General features: G+C 41.9%; 5 protein-coding genes across 8 annotated transcripts; 2 read left to right on the top strand and 3 right to left on the bottom strand.

The window, feature by feature from the left end:
- Positions 1-2,003: 2,003 nt before the first annotated feature.
- On the top strand, positions 2,004-8,964 carry RB195_002209 (uncharacterized protein; the record flags this gene model as incomplete). Its single annotated transcript, XM_064199365.1, has 5 exons — positions 2,004-2,072; positions 2,276-2,364; positions 6,329-6,420; positions 6,491-6,651; positions 8,872-8,964. The coding sequence occupies 5 exons, from the start codon at positions 2,004-2,006 to the stop codon at positions 8,962-8,964; spliced, it is 504 nt and encodes a 167-aa protein (XP_064055246.1).
- Positions 8,965-9,036: 72 nt separating this feature from the next.
- Positions 9,037-9,756, bottom strand: RB195_002210 (uncharacterized protein; the record flags this gene model as incomplete). The annotated part of the gene is made up of 1 exon (XM_064199366.1): positions 9,037-9,756. The coding sequence occupies one exon, from the start codon at positions 9,754-9,756 to the stop codon at positions 9,037-9,039; it is 720 nt and encodes a 239-aa protein (XP_064055248.1).
- Positions 9,037-11,148, bottom strand: RB195_002211 (uncharacterized protein; the record flags this gene model as incomplete). The annotated part of the gene is made up of 4 exons (XM_064199367.1): positions 9,037-9,829; positions 10,594-10,761; positions 10,818-10,917; positions 11,028-11,148. The coding sequence occupies 4 exons, from the start codon at positions 11,146-11,148 to the stop codon at positions 9,037-9,039; spliced, it is 1,182 nt and encodes a 393-aa protein (XP_064055247.1).
- A 2,019-nt stretch (positions 11,149-13,167) lies between these two features.
- RB195_002212 (uncharacterized protein) lies at positions 13,168-14,237 on the top strand (the record flags this gene model as incomplete). 2 transcript variants are annotated; one of them, XM_064199369.1, is made up of 5 exons in its annotated part: positions 13,168-13,209; positions 13,680-13,760; positions 13,831-13,918; positions 13,976-14,068; positions 14,137-14,237. In XM_064199369.1, 5 exons carry the CDS (start codon positions 13,168-13,170, stop codon positions 14,235-14,237), a joined length of 405 nt encoding a protein of 134 aa, XP_064055249.1. The 2 variants fall into 2 exon arrangements, with proteins under 2 accessions (XP_064055249.1, XP_064055250.1); XM_064199368.1 differs by lacking the exon at positions 13,168-13,209 and having other exon boundaries at positions 13,740-13,760.
- Positions 14,238-15,125: 888 nt separating this feature from the next.
- Positions 15,126-23,029, bottom strand: RB195_002213 (uncharacterized protein; the record flags this gene model as incomplete). Of its 3 annotated transcripts, none has more annotated exons than XM_013444545.2 (20): positions 15,126-15,241; positions 16,006-16,134; positions 16,205-16,301; positions 16,643-16,745; positions 16,819-16,879; positions 16,962-17,085; positions 17,144-17,260; positions 17,358-17,517; positions 17,626-17,762; positions 17,870-18,022; positions 18,140-18,209; positions 18,307-18,421; positions 18,488-18,562; positions 18,635-18,735; positions 20,046-20,375; positions 20,434-21,023; positions 22,315-22,416; positions 22,490-22,551; positions 22,618-22,735; positions 22,853-23,029. In XM_013444545.2, 20 exons carry the CDS (start codon positions 23,027-23,029, stop codon positions 15,126-15,128), a joined length of 2,937 nt encoding a protein of 978 aa, XP_013299999.2. The 3 variants fall into 3 exon arrangements, with proteins under 3 accessions (XP_013299999.2, XP_064055251.1, XP_064055252.1); XM_064199371.1 differs by having other exon boundaries at positions 22,853-22,903; XM_064199370.1 differs by having other exon boundaries at positions 18,286-18,421; positions 22,853-22,903.
- Positions 23,030-24,835: the final 1,806 nt, after the last annotated feature.

The raw sequence follows: 24,835 nt of genomic DNA on the forward strand, positions 1-24,835 counted from the left end.
CACTTACCGTAGTATTGCATTAGAGTCGATCTAAAACGACCCGAAACTCGGTGCAGTTGCGCAATCGGCTAAGCTCGAAGCAGCTTGGAGGAAACAGCGTTGGATCGAGGTGGGACCATCGCTAGTTCGGCTCGGACTCCAGCGTTTAGTGGTGCTAGCGAGAGTCTCCCCCCTCTCCCCGACCGCTACGCTCCGCTGTGCCGCTTTGGGCGCAGCCGCTTGATCACTGGTCGGTACGACATAAGTGATGTCAGTAATAGTGATATTTTATATATTGTTTTTTTCCAGAATGCCGACTTTATGTGATAGGTTAGGCTGGACGCGACGTCCCCCTCCAGAAAATTACTATTTTTCTGTTAGTATTTCTCCAAAAAACCCTAAGAACACTCCAATCACCATAAAGCGATACTTTAGTAACACAAAAACCTTTCCAAAAAAAAAAGCTTGGTGGAAGTTTCCAGAACGTCGCGATCTTCACTAAAGCCTCAGTACAAATTCAGTGATAAAATGCTACTTTACTAGGTTAAGGCTTCACATCAAATTAAAAGATTGAAACCTGAAAAGGAAGTTAAACAAGATTGAGTGGAAAATTCTTAAAAGCAGCGTTCAACATGAGGTACAGTATTCGTATTCGCGGTAACCTAATAAAAATTCTTAGAGTAGTTCTCTGCATTCTTTTAAGCAAATATTTGAAAATTTTTAAACACGAGGAAACCCACATGCAATAATTACAACTGATGCACGGTTGACATTATTAAAATCAATTGTTATGTATGTGTGTTTATACTTGAAGAGAAAAATTAGTAGAGCAAATAAATGACTAGAAAGTGCTCCGTGGGGTAAGATTCAAGGCTTCGGAAAGGTTCTGCGCGGGCTTTGAGGTGTCGACGGTGTCCTGTCTGTCGGGGTTGAGGGAGGTCTGTGAGCGTGGTCATCGCGACCTCGGCTGACACCCATCACGACACCGCGCTCGATGCGTTTTTTGACATTGGGCTGGAGACGAGCGCAAATATATGTGCACTGAAAATTTGAGCACTCCTCTTGTGCTGTCACACACTCGTAGTGATTTTTCGAGCATTCGACGTGTTCGTTAAAGAGAGCACCATCGTTTCCGAGTCACTCACTGCGATATAGAGAGACATGTTTGCAGAGGGCCAAAAAATTCAGAGTGGTTCAAAGGATCAGAAAGTTTGTGGCTGTCGAGAAGCAGCTGTCAGATACATTGGAGACTCTTAGATCCAGATCTTAGATTCAGATCCGATCCGAAATACAGGCGACCTGGAATCTTTCTGTCCGAAAAAGTGTACTTGCAGGTCATAGCAGGTAGCAAATCTCGCACAAATTAATGAAGAAAAGAGTGTTGGGTTGTTTCGCGTAGGTAAGCTCGGAGTTAACGGGTTTCTAAAACCTCTGACAGAATTTCGAAACCGAGGACTGATTAGGACCATTATTTACGTTTACCATGCAAAAATTAGGGGCGAGCAAAGCATAAGAAACTAGAAAACTGTGATGGAGAGAAGGAAAACATAGAATTTCACTCGCTGAGGAACAACGAGAGACCTTTTTTTCTCCAGTGACACCACTGCTTAACTTGACGTGTCAATTTTAATCATTGCGAGCATGAGTTATCCGGAGTAGGGTGCATAGCAGGAGAATGGCGTAATTTTCGGATTAAACACCTTGACAACGGTTGACCAGCGGTCAGTCGTTCCATCACTTCGCACATGACTATTCCGAGTAACCCAACTGCATTCGTGTCGTGTAAATCTTTCCCTACAAGACCAGCCCTTCCAGAAAAGTTACCATTTTAAAAGATTCTTTCTAGTCTTGTAATCTTCTCAAGGGACCAGGATCGCTTACACAACATTTTTTCCCGAACCCCTGTAGATTCCTTTGCGCACTATTTTGTATTCAAATATTTTCGAGAGAAGCTTTACAGACTCTAAAGACGCATGTAGTTAACTGATCATTCTCAGTTCTAGTGAGAAGTGCCGCGAAAGGCGATGCTAGGATATCTCGTGCTTCTCGACGTTCCTTTTGTGCTCGCATTCGACTGGGGCGATTTTCATAAGGTGAGCTTAATACGAGTACGAATCACATCTGAGCGGATTTCGAGGGGAATTTCTCCAGAAAAGAAGTTTTCCTGAATTGGGAAAATATATAGGTTAGAAAGGTAAGAAGCACTAATTCTTGCTTTCTATTTATAAATAGGAAGACAGAGTTGCACCGTTCTTTTTTACTTCAGAAGTTCATCCGTAATTAAGATACTTTTCAGGTTGCTGTGATTTTCTTTTCATTCTTTGGACCAGGTGTCATACTTGGATCAGTGGCTGTAGTTGCGTACTTCGCATGCGTGCGATCCTGGTTTGTGCCATTTTTATTCAATCCGTGAGAAATAGTATGTCAAATAAATAAATGTCAAATTACAAATATGTTCCGAGTTATCGAAAATAAGATAAAGCAGATAGTACTGCTAGTACCCCGCGGCTGAACGTGGTATGATCGGAACACTCGATTTTATAGAATTCTTCTAATCTACATTGACTTGGCTAGTTGATGTCATCGCCTGACGCGATTCCCGCATCTTCGCCGCGGTGTGCCATCCCTGAACTTACCTCTGCCCAACCTTCTCGATTTCTGCGAGAGCTTGCGCAGAATCAACCCATTCCTCGCTTGCCGAATAGTTAATAAGCTAATAGCAACGAATCGGTGAGCAGGTTACATGGCCTAATGCGGCTGTCCGCAACTTCGCCGGGGTGTGTCATCCTCGGGCAATGCCGAATCCATCCTGTTCGATCTTCATTTAGGGTTCGCATAGAATCCATCCATTCGTCGCTATTTCATAGTTGGCGAAACTTTACGTCTATGCTGAACTGTCGGTCAACTGCAAGTGTCCCCAGATCTTCCTTTAAGAAAGACGAACACCTCTTCACCTTGCCTCTATACTGCTTTGGAAGAGTATAGGCTTTTCTCGGGTTCTTGTCCTCCCACGCCTTTTCAAACTCCTTCGCTCTTGAAGTCCATTCGTTCTCAAGATCACGCGTCAGCTTACGAAGCATCCTCCTTCTCAGAGGCTTCAGATGGCTGAAGTCACCAAAAGTGCGGGCTACGCATTAGGAATCGTACGTGGATTTTGTCTCCGCAGGTGCAAGTGCTGCTTCTTTCTTAGTCCCTGAACCGGGAACGTTTTGTTTGCAGAGTCCTGAATTCATTTAGTGAAGGAGTCAGCGTCATCCACTCTCTCATCTCTTCCGTAATCCAATATTGATCGACACTCGTTGATGGAACCTTTCCTGCATTTATCGTCTTTCGGACCTGCCAAATCGTCGATTGTTGGAGTGTTTCTTGTCAAGTAAGCTGATGGTGTCGATGATTCATTCTAAATGTGGATGCAGTGATGAGGTTCGACCGCTCGCAAAGGTCTGTCGGACGAGTTCCGTTGTCTGATGTTTGTTTAGCGGCATCATGCAATTTTCCAAGCACATTGGATTGCTGTTCAAGTCCCATCTTTTGCATTCGCATCAATTCGGACAGTTACCGTCAGCTGGTTAAGTGTGTTGGAAATCAACGCACTGAGTTCATCATATAACGCGTCCTTGATGCATTCCTGAACGGTTTTCGCAGGTGCATGAGCACTTACGATCCAGTGTTTGAGCCCTCTGGGATCCCGCAATCGTACAAAGGGCCATCTGGACGACATTGATCCATACTCCTTCACCAGGTTGTTGTAGTCATTTCTCAAAGCTATTCCGTAGCCTCCTACTTTCTTCTCACCACCGCAGTATTAGCTGTCAATACTGATTATTGGACGATCCCTGATGTTTCCTGCAATCAAGCAAACAAGCTTGTTGAAGCTCACTTGTGATAAGCAGTTCAGCGTTACGAAACGCATGTTTGTCGCCAAAAATTCCATGTTCTCTCTAGTCATTTGACCTATGAGAGCAGCGACTCTGGGAGTGTGCTGGACGACAGCACCTTCCTGCAGTGTATAGGAAACTTGCGCGATATAACAGTGCAAGTTATATATAGTCGGGTCAAAACGACATGAATCACGAATGTTGTTCCGGTGCATTTGCGTACCCTCTCGAAACGGCGCAGTGGAGGCAGCAGTTTGGGACCGTCGCAAACTGCACCGATGGATGGTGCCAGCAAGGGTTTCGCTACGCTTTTAGTCGCTACGCTCCACCGAAGCGCCTCGAGAGAAGTCGCGTATGCAATTTCTTACGTACATCATGTCGTTTCGACTCTACTGTAGCTACTGTAGCTCTACGCTTCCAAACCGTATACACAGATGCTCGATTGCGTTTTGGCGCGAAATAGCATGATCGGCTAGTTCAAACTGACGCAACTGTTAAGTGCGTTTTCATCCTGATTGTACCTCATTTCATTGATACGGAAGCGTTTTTTTTAAACAACGTCCTGGCGAGGAACAGGTCCTTGTCCGTTATGTGCAGCACTGTAGACTGCTTTAGAACGAATAAGAGAACATCCTGCCGCGCACACGCTTGCGGCAGACTCATCGAAAGCAGACATACAGCGATCGCTACGGTTTGAGCGAACTTAAGGATAGCATACCACGAACGTGGTGAAGGTATCTGTGGAAAAATCTAGTGTTGGGATTGTAGATTGCAGGATCCGCTCATCCCCCCTGATGGTCGTAAGAAACATCGTGGAAGACGTTTTTTTAAAGACAATTTCATTTTCAACGCACCACCTTAGTGCACGCGACGCATCCGAGCGTGATCGATCGAAGATGGGGGGGAGGACCGAAACATGTGCATAGAAGAGCGTTCTAACTATTTCGTAATAATCAATTTGTTCCCACGAAGTTTCTTACGACGATCAGGGAGACATGAGCGGAAGCACCCCGTATGTCGTAATCTACACGCTCACCACGTCAGATTCGTGGAATGCTCCCTCTAAAACATGAGCGCATAACATTGATTTAAGCATATTTAATTCCAGAATTGCTAAACATTTCAATGTTTTCATTACGCTAAAGCTTGAGGTGAGGGCTACAATAAACTGCAGCACAATGAAAGAGGATTCAAAAATTCAGACTTCTTTGACACAGTAGGTCTTTTCACTCGTCTATATTGTAAATATAAAAACTAAGTGAGGTACAGTGCTTTTCAAAGAAGTACATATTGCAGTAGAATGGACGGGAAACGGAAAAACGGACGAAATAGTGTTGGTAGCACGAAGGCGAGACGAATGAAGAAAAGAAAATGATTCCCGTTCAAGACTGGATGGAGATCCCATTCTACATTTGGGGGGGGGAGGGGGAATAATTTTTCCGAAGCTTTGAGGAAATGATCTTAAAAGTTGTGTGGATTTTCCATATAAAGCGAGATCTAGTATCGTTCATATGTAACGGAGCTATTTAAAAGTAAAGATATTGTAGTAACTGTTGACAAACAATGATAAACACACAGACGAAGAGAAATAGTTCGCGATATACTTTGCTTCAACGTTAATTTATTCTATATCCGCCATCAGTGATCAGTGGCTTCCGGTTTACGTTTCTTTTCATTTGTTGTTGTTTCTTTAGCAGCGCTACATGTCTTAGGTTTTTGGATCATCCAAACTTTGGATGATCCAAAAACCTAAGACATGTAGCGCTTGTGCACAAATAGGATTTCCTTATGTATAAGCAAATATTACTTATTCTTCCAATTAGTTATTGAAAATGACTGGACCTCAAGCGTTACCCAGCTGATCATAGGGACAATGGGACTTTTTGACTCTACCATAGCTCAAAATAAGAGAACAGTAACTTTTTATTTAAAGGAAGGTGAGGTCTAGTGAACTATGGGGTTTTCTCAGGCCAAAGATATACTTCTGTATTCAGTTCGAAGCAACATGTTTGTTGGAGACATCGTTCTCAGTTGAGCTCCTGGATTCCTTTTCCAGTTCAATGTAGTAGGATCACACACCTATGTACGATCAGTAGAAAACGTCAGCTTAGCTGACTCTCAGACTACTCCTAGAACAGTCTTGAACGGGCTACTTGCAAGAAAATGTAATCGAGTCAAAACGACCTCAGGCTCGGTGCACCTGGGTGTGTGGGACCCGCGCTAGCTCCGCTCATCTCTGCACTCCGAGTGGAGCCAACGAGTGGTGGGACCCGCGCTAGCTCCGCTCATCTCTGCACTCCGAGTGGAGCCAACGAGGCTTACATCGCGCTCGCAACAGCTGGTTTCATCGGGTTACTTCGAGCACAGGCGCCTGCGCAACAGTGCCGGGTTCATTGCGAAAATACATGTATGGCATGAAGCAGAGTATTTTCAATGTTGCACCTTCATTTACTGCACGATCGTTGTTTCAGGTATGAATCATTTCGAGAAGAAGTCCGGGAAACACATCGCTCACTACATCCTTGGCCTCCAGGCTCAGCAAAGTGGCAGTTGCAGCAGTTTAGTGAGTTCAAGCGACTAGGTCAAACCCACACTGTTTCAGCTCACCGACAGATATTTCTGGTAATTTTCAGTAAATGACAAAGCTCCGCCACCTGTTGAGCAGTTAAATAAGACTCGACCACACATCCCGCGACCACCATCGGCTCATCCTCATCATCGTGCAGTGATTTCAAAGAAAGATTTGCTCTCTCCCGGACAGCTCGTTTCACCGATGCCAGAATCATCTGCTAAAGTTAGTGTAAGCTTCAGTAATGGAGTTAGTTTAAGCGTCATCCAACAAAATTCGAGAAAATCTTCATTAAGTTTGCGATGACATTCTCTAGATGATCCTACGCAATCAAATCTTGCTACGGGTGCTTCTTCAACTGAATATTCTCTGTTCTCTCTTGCTGATTTCTTCGGTGTACTTTTTTTTATTTAAAAAAGATGTTTGTGGCGGGCTCTTTGGGGTTTCAGATAGATCATTATGTGCAAAAGCCTGCACAGATTCCATTGAAGGCATCACCCCACGAATCTGAGGTGGTGCAGGTTTCAGGTGGAGTATTCGCATACGGGATGGGAGACTACGGAGAGGGAGGTGATTCCGTTTATTTCTTCCTAATTGTCGTAAAAAACGACCCGGAAGATGCGGCGCCGCACAAGGCTGGCGCGCTCCAATCGAACTCCCAGTAGAAAATAGTGCCAAAAAGCCTGAAGCCGTATCTTCCGGGCCTTTTTTTTACGGTAATTAGGAAGAAATGGACGGAATCACCCCCTCTCGTTAATTTACGATCCCTCATGCGAATACTCCACCTGAAATCCGTACCACCTCAGATTCGTGGGGTGATGCCTTTAATCGAGCAAGGAAACTTGAAGGTTTGACAAACACTCCCGAAAAAAAACGACAGTCTTGAAACATCGAACTTTTATGTCGGAAATTGTTAATTGATTTGCATCGAAGAGCTTCACGAACAAAATATCGATTTTTTGCCAAAGAAGTTCGACAAGGGCGTCCTAGCCGATGACGAATGTTTCGATTCACGCCCTAGACACCTGTTCTCGCTTGACGCGATGCATTTTGTCAATCTTCAGGCAATTTTTAAAACTCTTTCGAATGAATTACGACCGATAGAAGCATTCAGAAGATTTCGTGTTCTTAATATTAATCTTAACGTCTTTCTAGACTTCAGTAGGGTATTTCTAATCAGAGAACTATACAAGTTAACTATAGTCGGATCAAAACGACATGGAGCACGACGCAGTTACGCCAACGGTTGCACTCAAAGCAGCGCGATGGAGATGGCGATTTGAATCAACGTGAAAAAAATCGCGAGCTGAAGCGATGGACGGTGCCATTCCGATCCTAATCGTTATACTCCAACGTGTCGCTTCGAGCCCAGTCGCTTACGCAACCGCACCGCGCTTTATGTCGTTCTAGTTAGTTAGTTATAGTTATAGTTAGAGTATAGTTGCTATATTTACTTCAGTCTTGAGTGAGCATACAGTGTGTAAATCAAGTTTAGTTTGTTTTTCTAAGGTTTTTTTTGATGGTTTGATGCAGAACTTGTGTTTTTTTTTTAGCATAGAATCGCTGCAACTTTCACAGCAACATTCAAACAGATATTCTCGTATATTTTGTCGTTTTCTAGCGTATCTTTAGCTCCTTTCTAGGAAATGTGCCTAGTCTACTTGGAGAGAAAAAAAAACCCATTTTGTCAAATAGTACGTGACAACCATCTATTATGTCAATAAATGTCGGTTTTATGGAATCAATTAGGTCCTTATTGCGCTCAGAAACGAATATTTGAGCGTTCCAGATATACATGACTTAAATACGGGCGAATATTATGGCCTTGCGCAACCTATCCGCATCTTCGCCAACGTGAGTCGTCGTTGAACATATTTAAAGGCAGCATACCACGAATCTGGGGTGGTACGTATTTCAGATGGAGTATTCGTGTACGGGGTCGTAGACTAAGGAGACCGGTTCCGCCCATCTCTTCCTGAATCACTGCAGCCGGCCCCTGGATGCTGTTTTGTACGATGTCTTCTATTGCAGCGCGCCACCCTTGCATGCATAGCGTCTCTTACTGCCTATCGGGACAGTTCGAATTGATTTTCGACGATTTGCAAGGCGGAGGCGGCGCAGGGGGGGGGGGGGGGAGAGCGTTGCAATAGATGGCGTAGTACAATACAGCATTCCGGGGGCGGCTGTTTGCAATGACGCAAGGAGAGATGAGCGGAACTACCCCCGTCTCCATAATCTACGACCCCGTATACGGAGACTCCACCTGAAATCCACCTCAGATTCGTGGTATGCTGCTTTTAAGTCCATCCTATTCGATCTTCCGCTAGAGTTCGCATTTAATTCATCCATCCGTGGCTGTTCCATATTCTACGAAACGTTACGTCTCCCTTGAACTCCTCGTTGATGCCAAGCTTCTTAAGATCTTCCTTCACCACCTCATTCCAGAACTATTTTAACGACCAGGAGAACTCTTCGAGTCCGGGTCTGGAAGCATCCCCAGGACGACTCGGACAAAACGATCAGACGATCTCTTTGTAACGTGACCAAAGAAGCTCAGACGGTCTTCTGTGACTACTTCAGGAAGCCGGGCAAGAAGATATTTTCCACGTGTCATCCGCTGGTACACCACATCCACATAGAGTAAGGTTCTTGGTTATGACACACCAATGGCCAAAAGTAGCCAAGCATCCGTCTAAATAGTTTCCTTTCCGTACAATCGAGCTTCTCCATCAACGTCACTCCATCAACGCTACCAAAGTCTCCGATCCGTACATCATGATAGGACGCATTGCGGATAGGGAGATTCGCAGCTTGACTTCGCAGGTGATGGAGTCGACGCTGGCATTTCGTTGTTGCAAAAGTGGTCTTAGCGCATCTTTGCTTAATATCTCTCTCGTAGCCGCCATCGTTTTTTAACATGCAACCCAAATAACCGAACTCGTCTACAAGTTGAACTGGTTGTCCGTCCTCCCTGATTCCCGCTGAGGGTCTCGTGGGGACCCAAATCTGCTTGCATTTTTCAGCGTGGAGTCGCAGTCCGTAGACCGGAACTAACTTCGATACAAGGTTAAGAGCATGTTGCAACTTCGCCTTGTTTGAAGCTAATATCACTACATCGTCGCCGTACTCGAGATTGACCGAGGGAAGCGCAGATGGTGCTAAAACGACATCGGCGGGAAACTGCTCAACTGTTCTTCGCATGATGTTATCAATGATAAAGTTGAACAGAAAGGGTCCCACCACGGCTCCTTGTCTTACTCCAGTTTCCACTTTGAACGGTGTGTTAAATCCAGCTTGTGTTCGAACAGCAGCAGTTGTTCTTCTGTTCATGTCTTCGGTTAGACGAATGAACTTTAGTGGAATACTATAAGCGCGAATGGAGTTGAAATGACGGTGAGGAGAGCTGAAAGCGGCTTAGAAGTCTAGGAAGGCCAATCGCATAGGCTTCGAGTGCCGCTGCCACATTTCAAACACACAGTGAACACCTGGTCAATCATAGATCGGCCAGGACGAAAATCGGCTTGTTCATCACGTGTGGTTTCTTAGCGATGTTTGATAAGCCGATCCAAGATTATTCATTCTAAGACCTTGCTTATCACACGCAGCAAAGGTATCTCTCGGTAGTTCTTGGGTTCCGTGACAGATAACTTTTTGTAGGTGGGAGTTATGACATGACACAGTGTCTCTGCAAATCCGGTATTTTTTCTTCAATACATATTGAACGGATGATGTTCGTCATCTCACGGACCCCAGAAGGAGGATGAGATTTCGGCATTTCTGCGCTAATTCCACTGTTTCAGATAGATTTCCCATTATTCTTTTTTTGGATACAAAGCAGGACCTTCGATTTGGTCGATGGTTTTTCGCTGACCGATGTGTACGGTGTTCGTTGGAAATGTTCAGGGACCGATGACGCTTCAGCAAGATGTTGGAACGCTCCCCCCAGATGGGTGGTCCCCCCAGCGACGATAGGTGAACATCACTTCATTTTGCTGCTATGCTTTCTTAGTAAAGCATAGGTGTTCTTCGGGTTCTTGTCCCACGTCTTTTCAAACTAATTCGCTCTTGATGTGTATTCGTTCTCACAATCAATTTTTAGCTAACGACGAATTTTCCGTTCAGACGCTTCTCCTGGCTTAGATCGCCAGCACTGAGGGCAACACATACAGGATTGGATGGGTTTTGCCTCCGCAGATGCAAGTGCGGACTTCTTCCTTGGCATCAAAATCGGGAGCGTCTTCTTTGCAGCATCTTAACTGCAAAGGGTGGGAGTCTTCGCACCTGTCATGCCGATCTTCGGTTGAGGTTGAGCTCCTCGATTGCTCTTCCAGAACCCTAACTTCAAGCAGAGAAGAACTGGGCGGTGGTCGGAATCGAATGCAACGTCTCACACAGCTCTAGGTTTTTGGATATCCGACAAGGCGATGTTCCTTGTCAAAACGTAGTCGAGCTGTAGTTTAAGAGTTGTCGTTTTCCGCTGGAGCTGCTCTCCTAGCGTTAACAGGGTTGTCCCTCGCAAAGTGAGCTAAGTCGACAATTCCTCTTTAACGTGGATGCAGTGATAAAATTCTTCTGCTCGCAAAGATCTACTAGACGACTACCGTTGTCCGACGTCTGCTTTGCGGGATAATACCACTTCCTAAGCACATCGGACTGTTGTTCAAGACCCGCCTTCGCATCAATTCCAGTGATAACCGCCTGCTGGCTGCATTTCCTGGACATCAGCGTGTTGAGTTCATAACAAAAAGCGTCCTTGTGATAGTCTTCGGCAGTCTCCGTAGGAGCATGAGCACTTACAATCCAGAGTTTGAGTGCGATCCCGCAATCGTACAAAGCGCTTCTTGACGACGTTGAGCCAAATTTCTCCACCAAGTTATTGTAGTTGTTCCTCACAGTATTGCACAGCCTCCTACTTTCTTTTCATCAGCATCGCCGCAGTATATGGTGTAGTTGTCGATGCTGATGAAGGGACGTCATCTGTATGTTCATATGCCTGATTGCATTTAGTAAAAGCAGGGCCAGTACGAGCAGGTAACAATCAGACTTCCATACGCGGCTCCTCTGAGCATTCGTAAATAGGAATTATGTCCAGGAATCAATACTCATGCTTCTCGTGTAATCTAGAGAAAGCGTTAAAAATCAGCGAAGAGCAGATTCACAGAAAAAATAGGATGCCCATGTTCTGCTCACTTCATTAAATTCTATGCTTTCTTTCGATTCTACAGCAACGCAGCACATGTTACTTCTGGAATTATATCATCTTATCCATTTGTTGTAATTATAAATTTCCACGTGGACTTGTTTCTCTTTGTTTTTTGACTTCTTTCTTGTTTTACCACTTTCTGAAATCTATAATTCTAACCCATTTTCTGAAAATCTTGTTCTCTGCCTTAGATCCGAGAAATTCTACGCGAATTCTTCTTCTCTTTACAAAATAAATTATTGCTGAAGCACGTGACTAACAACTTTCTCTCCAAACAGAGGTTTCTCCAAAGAGAAAATGATGTAGTTATTCCATGCGCATTCATTTTTAAAGAGATGGAATATCGCAATCGCTTACTAAGCGTCCTGTATTGATTAGTCTCCCTACGGCACCTGAACCGCTTGCGATCGTTCAGCTCACAGTTTAAGCAACAAAAAGAAAAAAAAACACCTTTATTTTCATAGTAAAATACTCATCTTGATTCGTTCACTGTTTTCAGTAAATATGTCCAACATGTTATTCTCAACTTTTTAGACACTTTTCTTTCGTTTTTTTTTTTTTGCATATCAAAACATTTTTTAAAAGTGCTGATGGTCCATGGTTCCATTTCAGATTCCTGCCAGAAATTACATACTTTCCTTGTCACTTCGAAATCATGCGCGCTTTGTGTAATTTAATGTTTTTTTCAACTTCTGATTTGCGAATTCATAATATATTTCGTAAGTATAATATGAACTTTATAAAAAAATAAATAGGTAAATAAATAGAGAATTAGTATGCTGTTTTTCTTGTCTCTTCTTGCACTTCTACGAGCATTCGAGAAATGACAATGGATAAATAAATAAATTTTTGCAACCTTATACCAGTCGTGAAGGATTTCCAGGAAAATTCATGACAGGTATGATTTCATTCCCTCCAACACAAACGCATTCGAGAGAAAATTACTAGGAAATGATACACAAACGGCATAATTGTGATCAATTGCATGGAATTTGCGAGAAAAATCGAACTGGGTTTGTTTGCTTTGTGATTGCCGCCTTTTGTTGTATTTGCCGCGTGAACCTTTGCCGTTGTTCCTCTAAGAAGATCTCATGTGCCACAGCTTCTTCCCCCTTTATACTTTTTCTAGGTTCTCAAATCATAGGGATGAATTCGGTATAAACTTAATTTTATATGAGGTGATCACGGCTTAGTTTCCAAATAATAGATGAAAAACGGCGCAAAACCCTCATCAAAAATGAAGTCAGGTCAGAAGAGAGTCTGCCAAAAGAAAAGCCACTTGACCTCAACCTATCAGAACTATATACAGAACTTGACTTATCAAAACTTCAGTACGTTTGTTTCAATAATTGTTCATCCATATTTCTTTTTTTTTTTAGTTTGAGCAATGTGTCTTCTTCGTAGTGTCCTTTTCTAATGGTTTTATGATGCATTAACAACGAATGTCATTCCATTTTATTTTGAGTTCATGGCTCGGATATCATACGAATAACCAAAAGGAAGAATCAGATTGGAATTTGCAAAGTGTAAAAAGCAGTATGTACTCTGGATCTTCCCCACGCTCTACACATATCGCTGAAGTATCATCTTTATCTGTATATCTTTTACTGGGTAAGGAACAAACAATTCTCAATCTGTAAGCGATAAGTAATTGTCAATATAAGCGCGGTGAAAAAGTTTATAGTTGTGATGCTCATTCCATAGGTCGTAATGCGGTTATCGATTGACGGCCATAGCCAAACGTCAGCTGGGCCGTGCCGCAGCCGCTACTCACGGTAGTCGTGATGCAAGTTTTAGTAAAGGAACTGGGACGCAATTCAGTTCTGTAGTTCAGAATTTTCTCGTCGTATTTATTTAATTACTTTTTTTATTTATTGGAATCTTTCATTCTCTATGGTGTGTACCATGAGGGAGAAACTCGAACAACTCCTATGAACTTTTTTCCACAATTTCTCGACTGAGAGGAGAAAATTCTCGCAATCGCCAATGTTTATGTTTTCCTCTTCAGCCCTTACGCTTACTAACTTTTAACGCTTCGACACTATTACAGGCACAGGATAACTCTTTGACATCATTGCAAGCACAAACTTCAACTGTTAATGGAGACAATATGAATATTTATACTGGAAAAGTGAGGCGACAGAAATGTTTCAGAATTTTCTAGGTAGAATCAGCTGATATATGAGATTCTTCAATTTAAGCCCACTTCGCCTCTTCCTCTGGAAGTTTACTGTGCACCATCGGCAACATACGTGCCGTATAGGGTTACAAGCCCTTACGACACTTCAGGTTCGACATGGTTAACTGTCAACCAGGATGAATTCATAGGATTCCAGGCCATTGCAGGATCAACACAATACATTTCACCGAATTACACTATGGTCGATAAAGCACAGATGGATGAGACTGACAGAATACGTTTACAGACGTCGCCGAACGGTACTCTTGTAATGATATGATTTTTGTGCTATTTAACTAATTTTTTCCTCCTTCGGATGCTTCTGCAGCAAATGGGCAGCTGGAGGCAATCACCGTTCGGACAACTACCACAACTAGACGGACAACGGTGTTTAGTCCCATTCCGAAACCACCCTACACGATAGTGTAGAACAAGTTGGAAGTTGAGGGACATAAACACAGGAATTCTACTCCTATCATTGTTACACTTATCAATTGTGAGACTTCGGCATTCATGTGTTCGAACTGTGGACAGCATTTTCACTAAATCGGTTCTCGCACAAGCACAAAAATAAGCTTAAAATTTGTTATATTTAAGAGTATGCAATACTAATGCTTTTGACTCACTATTTACGATTACATTCTTCGAAAATTCCTCTTTATTTGTTTGGATTCACTTATAAGAACTCTTTGATGTTTGAGATTTTTTTCGTCAGTCACATTTCTTGCTCTTTGTACCTTCTCTTAGTCCACTATTGCAGCAAAGCTATAGTATTCGGCACTAAATTCAACAGAGTGCAAATTTTGCATCAACTTGCAAAAAGCGTGTAGAAAGTGGATCACCTACTTCTCATGTCTTGCTCCTCTTAGTTTTCGTTTCTTCTTAGCAAATTTCCCTATGGTGGATAATTTTTGGAGATATGACTTTTTTCTTGGATCACCCGTTGTACTGGTAGAACTACAAGGTAGTCTCGAGAACATCGATTGAGTGAATTATTATCGTGAATAACATTGCAACATACAAAGAACCCGACCACAAAGAAAACTTTGGTTAATAAAATCACTGGAGAATAAAATTAAATTCGAGCAGTAAGTAAAATTACATGTACTGTTAAAGCGTAGTGTGCACATTTTCAAGTAATACACAGGGAGAGACAAAGCTAAAGGTGAAACAAATGAGGTCAGATGAAACCATCACATGTCTTGATATTTACATACTCGGAAGAAATGTTTTCAATGAAGTGCTTTGCCAAATACACCCGTAAAACCTACATGATTTCAGGGAAGAGATACTCTGATCTGCCAAGTAAGCTAGCAGTTAAGAAGTAGTACAAGCGCTTTCACTAACGTAAGCATAAACGTGCTCAAATACAGAGAGACGCGGGTTCCTTTCGCGCTCCTTCCGGTATGATATCAACGCCTTGTAGAGAGTACCTAAAACAGTTGATTGATGTTGCTGACTAACCGTCAACACTTTATATTCACTTTTTTTCAGTAATTACGATAGGACGCAATACACAATGATACCCTTATGATGGAGTCCTTTCTTCCGCCGCCATATATTTCCCACAGCGAGGTCCGCATCTCAACCAAAGAATTCACTTTTGATAAGTGTTATTGATTTTGAGTGGGCAGAATTTCAGACTAGTTCTGTTCGCCTACAACCACACCTGTCACGAACGAATTCATCAAGGAATTGCGTCACTGAACAACGCGTACTGCGATTTGCAACTGCGGCCTTAGAAATGATGATAAATGTTATATTAGAGTAGCTTGAGCATCAAGTCAAAGAGAAAGTGGGTAAAAAAGAGTGTAGTATTCAACCTGTCTTCTTGTGTTTCTCAGTGACAACCAATTTGGGAGAATGCTCAGATCTTCATTTCCTGCACATTTTCGCTATCACTATTGCTATTCTTTTTCTCTTTTTTTTTTTCGAAATTTCTCACAGTCGGGAAGGTCCCCTTGTTCCAAATTCGAGTACTTGCGCCCCTAAGTTTTCGAAAGGAATGGGTATAACAATTCAAAATCAGGGAAATCAAAAACAGCTACATGAATACTGTGTGCATACATTTCCTGTTTGCTCAAACGCAACAAATAAAAAGTGATTATGATTTTTTGCACAATATCACACCGCACGTGCAAAATATAGTTTGCTAGGAAAACAAAAAACAAAAAGTGGAACAGACAATTGGTCTCACCAACTGTAGCTTTCTTCTGAAGTAGCTTTTCATACTGATCGTTCATGGAATGTTCAAACGCTTCATTAGTGAAGGTGTAGTATATCATATCTCTTCCAACTTTGGCTGCTGCCATCATCTGTATCAGACCTAAAACTCCAGACCATGATGTGGCACAAAAATATTGGGAAAATCTCTATATTGTTCTTTCTAAACTAACTTTTCAACTCTTTGTCGCCTCCGAACACCCCACAGCCCCAGTTTCCCGTTGCGATAGGTCGCGCTTCTTTCTGCCTTGACAAAAAACCAGCGTACGCCTGAACACTTCCGAAGATTTAAAAGGAGAAAGAGCCAATACTTTCAAATGAATTCTATGAAGATTGGTGCTCAATTCTATGAAGATTAGAGCTGGTAAAAATATCGCGAAAGAAAAGGTTCAGAACCATAAATCATTGTCCTTCCCTTCAGTTGGTAGAAAAAAAAAATAATTTCTCAATCTGTTCGTTAGGTGTTCCTCACTGCTACACTTCCGTGATGGAGCTAGGTATTGCAGATATCACTAACAACTTTTTGGAAGAAAAACCAGGAATTCAAATTAAAACAAGGACTCAATTAAAAGACCGAAAAAAATACATCGTACATCGAAATAAAAATCTACCTTATTAAGCTCTCTGTCAATATTTTCCGATCTGTATTGTACAGGTCTAGCGATGGGCTTGTAAAGTTTCGCATCCATCGCGACCACTTCAGATATCACACGTCTGAAGGAGAATATTTCAAGAATTTTCGAATTGAAAAGACATCAAGAACTGAGATCTGGTTGACTCCACTCACAGGAACTCGTCCCTTGGCTCAGAACCGTAGTCTTCAAGTTGATTCCATTCTAGAGTCTCACCTAGATAGTTTCAGATAAAATAAAGATCGCAATTACATTCATAGCATTTCGAACTTAAATAATATGGGAGAATTTCGCTCACCATATCCAAAATAGTCACTGTAGCGTTGAGCCCCAACGATGTGAATCGCCTCAAAAGGTCCCATTTTCTCACATAAAAGGCACGACACAATCATTTCTGGACAAATGAGAAACCTAATTTCCTCCTTAATGGAAATGAATTATTGAGAGATGTAATTTAGTTCTATGTTCTATAACAGCAACCTGTACTGCTCCGGAATTGAGCACACCACCTCCGATGTACTCATTGGCGAAGTCTACCTGTAGACAACCGTGGGAGTCCTCAATTGACCCATCAGATGCTACCGCTACCAGAGGCATCTAAAGTTGAGAGGAGGAATGCTATCTACAGCAGAAAAATACACATCCAACAAAACATGAACCTAAACTTGCGTCTTGACACACCGCACCTACCCACCGGAATCTCGCATTCTTCCCAATTCGGAATCTCATCTTGAGAGATCACCTCGCGACGGAACGAAACACATCCAGTTGGCATTTTCTTCAGCACACTGGAGAAGTAGTTCAGGATGAATCTTAACTTCACATGGGATAGCGGGTTAGCACCATGGAAAATGCTGAAGAAATGTGACAGATTAACTTAATCCAGTATCATCAACCTTCAAAGAAAAAAAAAGAAAGACGACAGGCAAGTCTATATGCTGAAAATAAATTTGACGACGTACTTTGCAAAATTTATCCTGTTGTAATTGTGTCGTTCTCGTCGAAAAGTACAATAAAAAGCATGAGCAAGAAGGCACGCACACTGCTCTTGGCTGAGCGTCACTGACCCAGAGTGATTCGCAGTGAGTAATGGTAGCGGCTGAATTCATCGTTAAAACTGAGTGTTCAAGGATGAATGCACTTTAAACTAATTGTTGACTATATCGCTACGTATTAATTTTAAGCCATGACGAAAAGGGAAATTACCGCCGTAATGATGAATTTTGCATTGACAGCCAGTTTGGCTATTCCAGCCAGGATATCAAGAGCTTCACGTTCCTCTGATTGGGTCAGCCCGTCGATGAAGCCTATTAGTCCATCAAAAGACTTTATCCATGGAGCACACTCCTTCAGCGTTACCTAAAACGTGTTGGCAAAGCCTATACGCGTATACAGTAGTTTTAAGGTGGGGCACCGAACAAAAGATGGCGGGAAGAAGTTTTAGTTCTTCTGACAACTGTTACGAAAAAAACTTACAATTACAGCCTCAATGCTATTCGCTCCGTCCTGTACAAGAGCGCGCAACGCTCTCTCTATGATCACATATCTGGAAGCGTGTGCCGTTTCCATAATGTATAACTTCAAAACGTATGAAAGCCTCTACGCTACTAATAAGATGAAACCTTTGCTTTGAAACAACGCACTGGTGAAAGCCGTTGCTTATATTTGCTGTCGACCAAGGAAGTCTCACAAATCCAGGTGTGCCAAAATTCAAATCCATGTCAGCACACGAGGTAGGAGATGGCTCCGGAGGAGAATCTAATGAAAAGTTGGTTCATTACAGCACTGGAACATCAGCAATCACCAAGAATCTCCGGCGCAGACCTTGAGAAAGAGTGGAGACTTGGAAGGCACAATAGTCTGTGTCGCTTGCAAGATAATGTAGATCGGGTTCATCTTCTGAACAAAAATGTCACAACTTGCAAAAGATAAAAATTGCGGTACAATCAAAAAAGAGCTTATTACTCGTACTATAGTGCTTAGCAGCCTTTGCAAGGATAGCATCAAGACGTTTTCCGTTAGTTAGTTCCATCTTTCGCGGCGAATACAGAAGCTCAGTTAGAGGTTGCGATCTAAACGGTTGTCTACCTAATACTCACATGTCAGGTTGTATTCTTGTGATGACGTATCGGTTGCAATAGGCAACGAAACGAAACGACAAATTGAGGTTGATGAGCAAAGAAACAACACAGAAATGAGACAGGGAAATAAATAGAAAAGAAGGTCCGCAAAAGCGGGCCTTATCGCAAAGAGAATAACAGGTTGAAGTGTTCATGTAGTTTACTGATGTGAAAGTGTTCTAAAACAGATTTGACTATGGTGAGACTGGCAATAGGTTTTCTAAAACTCAATTCTGCTAGATGGCCAATTAGCGAGCACGATGCAATTATTTGCCGTTGTGAGCTTCTAAATCTCATACTCTTCCTTTCGACTACATTGTCACAGATTACACATATAGACTGGACTCTTTAAAAATTGAAACAAATCGAATGCCCAGATGAATTCTAGCTTCTACAAAATTTAACACACATCTTTGGGACAGCAGGACACAGAAAAAATGAAATCCACAGAAGAATGTTTCTCTTCAGATGAAGGCAAAGCAAATAATGGATTTCAAGTTTATTCTGCAAATTCAGAATAAATAGATTGAACAGCAAGCTGGAGGAAAAATGGGTTTGTTTTGTTCCATTCCTGTCTTACAGTAGAAAACAAAGAGAGAGATCTATACGGTGTATGCATGCTGCGCACTATCCGAGTGAGAACTTACTTATGTTGTTTTCTACCGTTCTCATATCTCCATTCCCCCAAGATCAAACTGTACAGTATCGTGGTCCATCCAAACGAAAAAATGTTGCGCGTATTACCAATAATTTTCGTATCGTTAATGTAATTTATCAAAAGTAACAAGAATATGGTGCACCTCTTTGAATGGCAAACAGTTTTTTACAACTGTTATAGAGTGAATAAGGTGATTTATCGATTGAAGTTTATTTAAGGAAGATTTTTGTAAATGTAAGGCAGAGAAAGTGTGCTATGCTAATATCGCTCGCTCATTCGAACTCAGCCCAAATTCTACTGAAGCAAACTACTGAAATTTCTAGAAATTCCCAATGAATAAAAAACGCAGTAGAACTATGAAGTAGGCGAGTCATAGGCGCTTGTACTTATGCTTGTTCGCGGAACCGCAATGGGAATTCAAGAGAAGTAACGTCACGGACAGAATGTGTACCAAACAGAAGTCTGCGATCTGCGGTGGTAATTGTTTGAACACAAATTAATGCTTTACATATACCGAAAACAACCCACTTGAAGAGATGAAACGAAAAAAAAGGAGAATGAAGACCAAAAAAGTGCAAACAACTTAGGAAGGGAGATTACTTACTTAGACGGCGTCCTCTGTACCGTTTCTAATACTACAATATCATCGTCATCTTCGTCCGATGTTGAAAGACAAGCGCCGTTTCCTGTGCTTCCAGGAAACCTACTGGCTAGTTGAATAGACGATCCCTCTGAGGGTGTCACTACATCCATATGGTGCAGAGCAGCTTCACCAGAGTTACTGCTTCCAACATGCTCCTTTGCTCGGATCCCATCATCGACAACTAGGACGGGAGTCGACATGGAGGCTACAATTATTGAGTCGTCTAATTCCAGGCTTCTGTCGCTGTCTTCGTCTTCGTTTGGTACGAGTAAAGCTGCCTCAGTAAGATTTCTGAAAAGTTGATGCTTAGAAATGTGTGGGAGTGGAAACGATGTACAGTAAAACTAACATTTTACGAACACAGGCGGCTGCTGAAGTCGAGGAGAATTCCCGTAGTCCTCTGCCACTGAGACCCAGGTCGAAGACGCTTGGTCCGCTGTTTGGTCTTCTCCGACGAACGACTGTTACTGGTGGAAATTCGAAATCCTCATCAGTGACTGTAAAAGGCGAGACTGAAAACGATCTGTGATGGAATAATTTCCGCCTTGGTGTCGAATAATGCCCTTTTAGTCGGTGTTCCATGTTCATCTCAGTATCAGCTGAAAATCGACATCTTTGTACAGCACGAGGTGTTGTGGTGTTCGCGCGCTTTCTTCGCCGGGGGGTGGAAGCATTGTGCACTTCTAAAACCACCTCTAACTCCTTCATGCGATCACCTTCAGGAGTGGAACTGGAGTCGACTTCGACAATGTCATCAGCTTTGCTATTTTCTTGATCTTCTTCCGGCATTCTAGCACTAGCATTCTCAATATCAAGTTGGTGTTCCGGCGGGGGTTCCTGCTGGGAAGACGACATAAAATTGTTGTTGTTTCCTTCCAAAGTAGGAGTCTTTTCTGGTGACTGGTCAACGGATTTCTTCAAAACTTTCGACGGGGAGTCCTGAAAGTGAAAGGTCACTTAAAAATACTATTCAAATAGTAGCATATTTCTTAACGATTTCAAACCATAGATGAAAAAACAAGTCGGGGACTGTGTCACGTTCGCGACGAAATTCGTCACCCTTAAACGAAGCGTCTATATCACTAAAGTTTCAACTAATGCTCATCTGTAGTAACGCTGTAGCTACCGCTGCAGAAAAATTGTCATTGGCCAAATCTTTTGGTGACAAGACAAAAAAGTGCTTCATCCTAACTGTAGCGATCGCAGGTCCCACCTCGACCCCGACGGCTCGTTCCATCGCGCCGCAGCTGCTCACGCAACAGCACCGGAGTTCAAGTCGTCTTGGCCCCACATATATCAATTACAACTACTAGTACAGCTCCAAACATACATGAAGTCACATCCACCGACAAATAGTACAGCTCAATAAATCTAAATAAGTCGAACAAATTATGAGGCATAACGAATTATTTGCGGCAATAACACATTCTCGAACATCATTGGCAATCTAATGCACTGATAGTCGAGTATTGGAGTCAAAACCGCCTTGCAATATCAATAAGCTGCTAAGTTCCCTGGATGCTCTTGTTTGTCTTCTCGGTCGATTTCGGACAAGTCACCACGAAGAAGTTGAAGTTTTTTTTTTCACTTTAGTGTGTGAAAGCTGCCGTTGAGATATGATACGATTACGATTTCCTATGAATGTAGTGTGGCGACGTTATATAAGGGATAAAATGATCTTTTGAGGCAACAGTTGATTTAAACTCGGACTGTGACAAATGGAATTCGTAAAATACAAACAAAAGGACGACACATAAACACTGATAAGCGAACAGTCGTTTTCATACGTAAATGGTTGTTATTATCAGTGAGCATGCGACATATAAGGAAACAAAAACAGTTGAATCGGTGAAAAAAAAAACTGAAAATGTCAATAAAAGGTATATCAGCATCAACAAAATACTCTGAAATCAGATTGATTAATGGAGGAAAATTAAATAAAACACAATATTACGTATGATTTCAGAAGAGCTAGACCTAAAACCTACATAATTCACATTCTTAGAAATAATAGCTATTTCCAACGCACTAATACTGCTTTTGCCATGTTAAAATAGCAAAATGCTGTAAACATATATTTTTAACTACACTCCTATACTGGATCACCAATACAACTTTACGATCCACAATCTTTTTGAGTCTAAAGTTGTTCGCGCACTGATACAACAGCTTGTTCCCAATTCAGAGAGAAAAAAATGAATAAAGAAAAACTATAACTAGAGTGAGTTACCTTTTTGAAATAATGTTTTATGGATTTTCTTGTGGCTCGCTTGATAGAATTCCTTAACCTTTCCTGTTGGATATCAGGCTTATCTTCGTCACCACTGGGAACCTGAAGCAAAAGCCTTTTGCAGATTTCTAAAATCACAAACAAAGAATTACTACAATAGCTAGGATCACAGGACCTCGTTCACCACTACTGAAACTTTCCCCTTCCGCTGAGAATCCTTCGGATCTATGGCAATTTCTAAAGAAGAAAAAATTGCGAAAATAAAAGAACAGAATCATATGTCAAAGCAAGGCTTTTACTCACTTTTGCGAACCACCGTAACTTTCTTTTTAGAAGGAGGGTTCTTTCGAATAGGCTTCCATTGGCTTTCGCTTGTTGAAGGTGTGAGGAACGGGGCGAGATTAATTTGTTTCGAGGCTCCCTGAGAATAATAAAATGTAGGAGAAATAAGAATTCTGGCAACAAATCGAAAGAGAAGGAATAGAACAACAATATTTGGGGAGAAAGCGTTAGCCGTTAGAAACATATAATATCATACCTTCCTCCTAGATGTTTTCTTATCTTCTTCCGGTGATTCCTCAATCTCCATGCTGACAGTGATGCTCGAAGCATTTTTTCTTTTCTTCATAATTCGGGGCATACTGTCATTTCCATTAAGTGCTAATTCCAAAGCAATTACAGGTATGATGGAGTTCCGCTGATCTCCATCACTCATGCTAGAAGAAAAAAATGTTCCTGTGTCCAGAGGGGAAAGAAGAAATTGAAACACGATGTTAGAAACACAACAAAGAAACTGACGCAAATAAGACACCGTGATTCGAGAAGGAAGTTCCATTTATTGGAATTAGAATATCACACTCATAAAGGGAATCATATTGTTAGAAATGGGCGTTATACAAAAACTTAATATGCAAAGATACAACTATCTGATTCGCTTAAATACTCACTTAGAACAGCCCAATGAAGAAAAAATTACATCTGATACATATGATATACAAATACTTATAAACACTGGGACAAAGAGTCGCGAAAACAATGCAATTATACAAGGAATATAACAAAAATTGAATTAAAAAGGATAGAAGAGAGGGAAAAGTATATCTAGAATGACAATATTTGATGGTAGAAGTATTAAAAGAAGCGAGCTTACCTTTTATAACGGAACCAGTGCAATGGATGTGCACATTACTGAAGCACTTGATGTTGTCGAATCAAAGTTTGCCCGTCAAAGATAGTCCAACAACAAACTGACGGCGAATCGGCGACGCAGGATGAGGAGGATTCAAATAAAGGTGAGACCGCATTTACACAAGCCGCATCGCCGTGGACGTGGGATAATTTCCTAACTTTCCATCTAAATCCATACGCATTCTATTTAAGATTCAGCATTCGTTGCGGATGGTGGATATATTGAGACAAGAGTGAAAATCCTGGAAATCAGATTGCCAAACGGAGAATCCTGAGAATCGTCACTCTGCATTCTTATGATGGTGTCTAATAGGATGCGTTGCATATTTCCTTGATTTCTTAAGCTTTGACGAAAAAGACAAATATAAAACGTTACTTATAATAACGTATCTTCAACAATCTGTAAAAACTAGAACAAAAAGGCATTTTCGCAGGCATTAAGACAGTGAAAAGATCAATATTTAGGGCCACAACATGATTTATATAACAAAAGAACTTATTACGAATAGCCACAGAAGCGATTGGCCTTTTGCAATCCACAATCCATGCAGTCGTAGACGTGGTTTTGCCTTGTAGCGACCGACATCTTTACGATTGAGGTCGCGCGGGAACGACGTTTGAGATTTTATATTTTAGAAGTAATAAAGTTATTAAGTGTACTAGAGCATCCCACCACTCACATGTATCACCGCACATGTAATGAATGTTTTGAGGAAACAAACAAATCGCCCATACTCTACATTCTAGAAGAAAGGAAAACCAAAAAAAAAATCATGTCTTTCGGTTGGCTACACTGTTCCAGTTGCGTGACCCGGCCGCTGGGCCATAGATTTTTGCTATGAGGGTACTGACTCGCTGCATCGCTCTTGTCTTTTGTTCCGGGTTCGTCTTTTGTTCCCCCTTTCTTTCTTCTTTTCTCTTTTTATTCCAAACTCTGTTGAACTCTTCCTCGTTCATCCAGTACGAATCAAAAACTTCGACCAATGTATTGACATTACATGACTCAGAATATCGATTCTTTTCTCCGTATCTTATATGTTAGTGGGTGACTAGAGACTTAGGGATTTTATCACCCTCATTGAGCAGATTAAACGCGGTGGTTCAGTGAAATGTCTTTATTGTATGAATACAGGTGAGCAGAACAGCTGCCAACAGTGCGATCGAAATGAAAGAGTGGGCAGAGCGTTGTCTGCCCCACTCTTGGACGGTACAAGTCGTTATGAGACGAAAATAACCATAACAGCGAACGGTACTTCATACCACGCCCCTTGTCTGTCATCGGGGTCGATGATACCTTCCATCTACGAGGTTCTGTGATGCACATTTAACTCAA

Source organism: Necator americanus, chromosome IV, assembly GCF_031761385.1.
Source record: "Necator americanus strain Aroian chromosome IV, whole genome shotgun sequence".
In the NCBI taxonomy this organism is placed as follows: Eukaryota; Metazoa; Nematoda; class Chromadorea; order Rhabditida; family Ancylostomatidae; genus Necator; species Necator americanus.